The 6,202-nt window shown below is 34.5% G+C and overlaps 2 protein-coding genes across 2 annotated transcripts; both read left to right on the forward strand.

Annotated features, from left to right (window-relative positions):
* The first annotated feature begins 1,548 nt into the window (after positions 1 to 1,548).
* On the forward strand, positions 1,549 to 4,223 carry LOC116118220 (trans-cinnamate 4-monooxygenase). The gene is made up of 3 exons (XM_031404190.1): positions 1,549 to 2,412; positions 2,501 to 2,634; positions 3,438 to 4,223. The coding sequence occupies exons 1-3, from the start codon at positions 1,628 to 1,630 to the stop codon at positions 4,034 to 4,036; spliced, it is 1,518 nt and encodes a 505-aa protein (XP_031260050.1). The 5' UTR covers positions 1,549 to 1,627; the 3' UTR covers positions 4,037 to 4,223.
* A 532-nt stretch (positions 4,224 to 4,755) lies between these two features.
* LOC116117977 (DEAD-box ATP-dependent RNA helicase 35-like) lies at positions 4,756 to 5,889 on the forward strand. Its single transcript, XM_031403958.1, has 3 exons — positions 4,756 to 5,156; positions 5,435 to 5,527; positions 5,626 to 5,889. Exons 1-3 carry the CDS (start codon positions 4,911 to 4,913, stop codon positions 5,887 to 5,889), a joined length of 603 nt encoding a protein of 200 aa, XP_031259818.1. The 5' UTR covers positions 4,756 to 4,910.
* Positions 5,890 to 6,202: the final 313 nt, after the last annotated feature.

The raw sequence follows: 6,202 nt of genomic DNA on the forward strand, positions 1-6,202 counted from the left end.
GTAGCGTATGGTTAACCGAAGCTACAGCTCAGGTAAATTTTTTTATTTTTTATTTTTATTTTTTATTTTTATTAGAATAGGATAAGTTTGAGGTTGGCCTATAATTTTTAGTTTTATAAGATTTTCTAGAATTCTAGCAAGCCAACCGAATTCTTATAAAACATTTTAATGATTTAAAACTTTAATAGCTTATTCATTACATTTACTAATACAAATTTCACAATTCCCATATAGCATCACAAAATCCATTGGGTTTTATGTCAACATATTTATCTACCGTACACAAATACTTATTTTTATTTATAAATAATAATTATTTTTATCACTCTCTATTGTTTAAAAAAATGTTTCAATTTCATCATCGAATAAAGAAGAATCATAACTTTTACGTAGTAAGAAAACCTTACAATTTGTATAACCGCTCCACAAATTAGGTGTATGTATCTCATTCAGTTACTGAAATTTATTTATACTATCAATATTCATTTAAAACTGTTACATATAATTTCAAAAAAAAATAAAAAAAAATCAACCCTCTCATAATCAACAGAGTAATCATTCACACGTTATACAACTTAAATAGCCAAACATTTGTGATTTCAGAATCTAGTTCATTTATTAAGTGTTAAAAGAATAGTGCCCAAGTTTCAAGGTGAGCATTCTTAGAGAATGCTTTTTTGGTTTCATTAGTGGGATGATTTGATTATTGATTGAATTAAACCACACTTGTTAGGTGTAATTTTTTTTTTTTTTTCTTTTTTTTTTTGGTTTATTTTTTATTTTTTTTATTTATTTTTTTTTTATTTTTAATCTTTTTTCTGTTTTATTTTTTTTATTATTTTTTCTTTTTATTATTTTAATATTTTAATTTTTTTTTTTTTTAATTATTTTTTCTATTTTTTTTTTTAAATTTTTTTTTTTTCCTAATTTTATTTTTTTTTATCTTTTATTTTTAAGTGTTTTGGATGAATTGTGCAAGTCTATCTTATATATCCAAAGAGACAATTTTGTTAGATTTGAAGAGTAAGGCTTTCGTCACCCTTAAGTAGCGCTTAGGTGTCACGGTCACATCTTCAAGTCCTTATGGTTGCTCAAGTAACTTGCTTTACTTAGTCTCTCTTTGGCTTTTATTTGGACATTTTTATGCCAAAATTTAATTATCTTGATATTATCAAATCAATACAACTTCTTCAGATGAAAGTTTGGTGTATATATATGTAATTTGATTTTGTCAAAATTTGAGTTTTATTTTAGAGAAGCGATTGCCCGACTAAAATTAAAAAAATGCGTCGCCATAGTTTGACCATTATACCGATTATAGTATTCAAACCCTCTATACTAGTTACCAATTTTGACAGCATTATTTTTGCTCTCACCAACCCCCCTCACCTACTCCCAGTTTCTAGCTCTCTCCATATAGCCGTTAAATCAAACGCCGTCACAAGCTCACCCACTTCCCAACACATGACCACACGCTTCACCTAACGCGTTGCCATCAAACCACTCCAACCAACCTTTGCCTCACATATTATAAAACCCAAACCAACCAGAACCCAAATTCATCAAATCTCATTCCTTCATCATCATCACACTTAATTACCCCGCCAAATTTCTCCCACGTTCAGCCATGGATCTCCTCCTGTTGGAGAAGACCCTCTTAGCTCTCTTTGTTGCTGTTGTTCTCGCCATTACCATCTCCAAACTTCGCGGCAAGCGCTTTAAGCTTCCTCCTGGTCCCATCCCAGTTCCTGTTTTTGGTAACTGGCTTCAAGTTGGTGATGACTTGAACCACAGAAACTTGACTGACTTAGCCAAGAAATTTGGTGAAATATTTTTGCTTCGAATGGGGCAACGTAATCTTGTGGTTGTTTCTTCACCAGACCTTGCCAAAGAGGTTTTGCATACTCAGGGTGTCGAGTTTGGTTCAAGAACTAGAAATGTTGTGTTTGATATCTTCACTGGGAAGGGTCAAGATATGGTTTTTACTGTGTATGGAGAACATTGGAGAAAGATGAGAAGGATTATGACGGTGCCATTTTTTACAAACAAGGTTGTTCAACAATATAGGTATGGTTGGGAAGATGAGGCTGCGCGTGTTGTTGAGGATGTGAAGAAGAATCCTGAGGCCGCAACAACTGGGATTGTTTTGAGGAGGAGATTGCAACTGATGATGTACAATAACATGTACAGGATTATGTTTGATAGGAGGTTCGAGAGTGAGGAGGATCCTTTGTTTAATAAATTAAAGGCTTTGAATGGTGAGAGAAGTAGGTTAGCTCAGAGCTTTGAATATAATTATGGTGATTTTATTCCTATTTTGAGGCCATTCTTGAGTGGTTATTTGAAGATCTGCAAGGAAGTCAAAGAAAGAAGGTTACAATTGTTCAAGGACTATTTTGTTGAGGAGAGGAAGTAAGTTATTTGTACCATTCTTTTTTCTTCATTATTTTAATTATGACTTAGTTTGTTAATTTTATTAAAAATTATTTAATGTTGACAGGAAACTCGCAAGCACCAAGAGCATGAGCAATGAAGGGCTGAAATGTGCTATTGATCATATTTTGGACGCTCAGCAAAAGGGAGAGATTAACGAGGATAATGTTCTTTACATTGTTGAGAATATCAATGTTGCTGGTAAGTTATTTAATTCATTTCTTAATTTACATTACATTTACTTTCACATCATATTCATATCTGTCACTCACTCAAGGGCATTTTCGTCATTACATTTTCAAAGAAGTTCTCCTACTAAATTTCATTTTATCCCTTGAATCGGTCGTAGAAGGAATTTTTAATATTCAGTTAACACTAATTCTTTTTGCGGAAATTATTAATTATTGATAATGATCGCATACCCACAAAATTATTAATTTGAATTGCTTATGTACAACTAAGAGAGAAATTATTAATTATTTAATTATTTTACTCTAAAAAAGAGATTTGGATTATGATTATTTATTATTAGCACCTTTGGTGTTTATAGCGACAAGTGGGCATCATGCTTGTGGCGGTAAAAGAGTTACGCAGTATAATGATTATAGGTGCTACATAGTTTGAGTAGAGGATTAATATACTGATTTGAAGTAAAAGATTAGGTGTGAAAAGGTTGAGTTGGAGTGATTTGAGAAGCATGACCAATCAACAATTCTTACCTAACTTAATTACTAGCCGTCCACATCCATCCACCTTCATTAAGAAACTCAGTTCACCGCTGTTGTGGTTGCTCATAATACAAGCAACGTGCATAAATTATCTCTATTTTCAAGATAAGTATGACCTAACTAGATGGTTGACACGCCTTGGTGGTTTATCCACTTCATTTACTACTTTTAGGGGTTTATTTCTTGTTCATCCCCCTCAGAGATTATTAAGTTTCAAGTGTCCTTGCAATTTCCAGAAAGTACTTAAAACACCCCTAATCTTATTTACTATGACAGCAATTGAGACAACCCTATGGTCAATTGAGTGGGGAATTGCGGAGCTTGTGAACCATCCTGATATCCAAAAGAAGCTTCGAGATGAACTTGACACTGCTCTTGGGCGTGGTGTTCCAATCACTGAACCTGATACCTACAAACTGCCTTACCTTCAAGCTGTGATAAAGGAGACTCTAAGGCTGAGAATGGCAATTCCACTGCTTGTGCCACACATGAATCTTCATGATGCTAAACTTGGTGGATATGATGTTCCTGCTGAAAGCAAAGTCTTGGTGAATGCTTGGTGGCTTGCAAACAATCCTGCACATTGGAAGAACCCAGAAGAATTCAGGCCAGAGAGGTTCTTGCAAGAGGATTCAAAAGTTGAGGCCAATGGAAATGACTTCCGTTATCTTCCTTTTGGTGTTGGGAGAAGAAGCTGCCCTGGAATTATTCTTGCATTGCCAATTCTTGGTATTACAATTGGGCGTTTGGTACAAAATTTTGAGCTCTTGCCTCCACCAGGGCAGTCCAAGCTTGATACTTTAGAAAAGGGTGGACAGTTCAGCTTGCACATTTTGAAGCACTCAACTATTGTGGCCAAGCCTAGGTCTTTTTAATTAATTTCACACTCTTTTTTTTTTTTTTTTTTTTTTTTTGGCGTAATATTACTTTATGGTTTTTGAATGTGGGATTCAGATGGAATGGGCTTATTATGTTATATCTGGGATGTAACAGTGTAAATCTGTGAACTTATTCAGATGTTGAATGGAGATTTGAAATAAGTTTATCTAATTCATTTCTCAATTGCATGTCAGAAACTTACATTTCAACTTTTTTATGTGTGACTTACCATCAATTGTTACAATTACCCAATCAAATAAGGTCACACTCTTAATTTGGTCCACCATATTGACATCCTTAACTCAAAAGCCTCAAAATTGGTATACAAAGGTTAGGGCCCCTATCCTTTAAGCCACAAAGCATGTGACAAACTTGTACTAAAGTCGTACTCGTACCTAACCAGCATGATGTATAAATTCTTTCGTTGGCAAGAAATTAAAATAATTAGACGTTCCAAAGCCGAACATATATAAAATGGTTATAAATTCGACTTATTTGGATGAATTTGGGATTGCTCTAATTTTAGATAATCACTTCTAGCTATATTGTACAAATAATTAATTGTAGCAGGTCGAATGATATTTCGACCCGCAATCTAGAGGTGGGCAAAAAGCCGGAGCCCAAAATCCGGTCTCAGGCCCAAGGGAGGAGGGACCGGGTAATTTTTGCACAGCCCTGCTATACAAGCAAAACATAACCAAGTCCCTCGTTATTTTATTTGATTCTTTTTTCAAAGAACTATAAAATTGAATCAGCGTCGCTTGCACTTAAAAAGAGTAATACAGTCTATGACATCGTCGCTACCAGGTACCAATCAACCCTCTCTGTTCAAACCTCCAACTCTAAAATTCAGGTAAAAAGAACAAGACGATGCCGTATCTGCCACCACACCTCAGGAACTCCACTTCAAACTCAATGAGCAAAGCATCTCCCACCAACTCCTCTGTAGCAACCCTAAACACTGACAACTCCAAGCTCTCATTTTCTTCAAATTCAAATTCTGTCGCCTCCTTCTCTAATGCCTTTCGTCGGACCGCCGCTGCTCAAACCCTCCCTGAACCTTTTTTCGCTACCTGGAAACCCTCCGACCGCATCCTCCGCTTGCAACCTCAACAAGTGAGTACCAGTAATTTGATGCTTTTCTGTTGTTTAGTGGCTCATTCATTGAATATAAAGATAGTTTAAAATAAAATTGAATATATGCGTTTTTTTTTCTTTTTTTTTTTTGTTTTTTTTTTTTTTTTTTAATTAAATTGTAAATTTTAAATTATTTTTTATTTTTTTTTTATTTTTAAAATTTTTAATTTAGTTTCTCCGTAAAATAAAAGGAGCAATGAAAAACAAATTTGCATTTAATGTGTGAATCTTTTATTTGAATGTGTAATTTTGTACAGATTGAAGAGGTACGTTCGCGGCTTCATGTTGATGTTAACGTTGGTTCACGCTCTCTTCCTGCTCCTCCACCAATTGAATCTTTTTCAGACATGGTGAGCTTTGAGTATATTGGGTAATTTTTTCTCCTTTTTTGATGTAATGGGCAATGTCAAATTTGACGTGTATATAAATATATTTGTCATTTTTCCAGTGTTTGCACCCTAGTATCGTGAAGGATATTGAGTTTCATGAATATACAAGGCCAACTTCTATTCAGGCTCAGGCGATGCCGGTAGCTCTTAGTGGAAGGGATCTGTTGGGTTGTGCTGAAACTGGTAGTGGTAAAACTGCTGCATTCACCATCCCTATGATACAGGTCAAGAGTTGGTTTATATTAAAACAAAGGATGTTGTATTTTCTTTGTCATCCTGTGATGATAATTTGTATGTATCCTGCAGATGGTAGTCATTTTTAATTTGATTTTGGTATGTCATGTGCAATATGCGGCACTGATGGCTCAAACACCAGTTAGGCGTGGTGATGGACCATTGGCATCGGTATTGGCTCCTACTAGAGAACTTGCCCAACAAATTGAAAAAGAGGTGAGATTTTTAGCTATATAGTTCCATGATGTTGGAAATAACTGCTCATATTATGAATGATCTCATTATATAGTGCTGACTTTTATGGAGGAGGTGTTCTACCTTCATTTAGGGGGTGTTTGTCTAAGCTTATGAAAATTAACTTATAAGAACAAGTGCTTATAAGCTAAAATAGTTTATAAGCAT

Source organism: Pistacia vera, unplaced genomic scaffold, assembly GCF_008641045.1.
Source record: "Pistacia vera cultivar Batoury unplaced genomic scaffold, PisVer_v2 Contig124, whole genome shotgun sequence".
NCBI classification, from domain to species: Eukaryota; Viridiplantae; Streptophyta; class Magnoliopsida; order Sapindales; family Anacardiaceae; genus Pistacia; species Pistacia vera.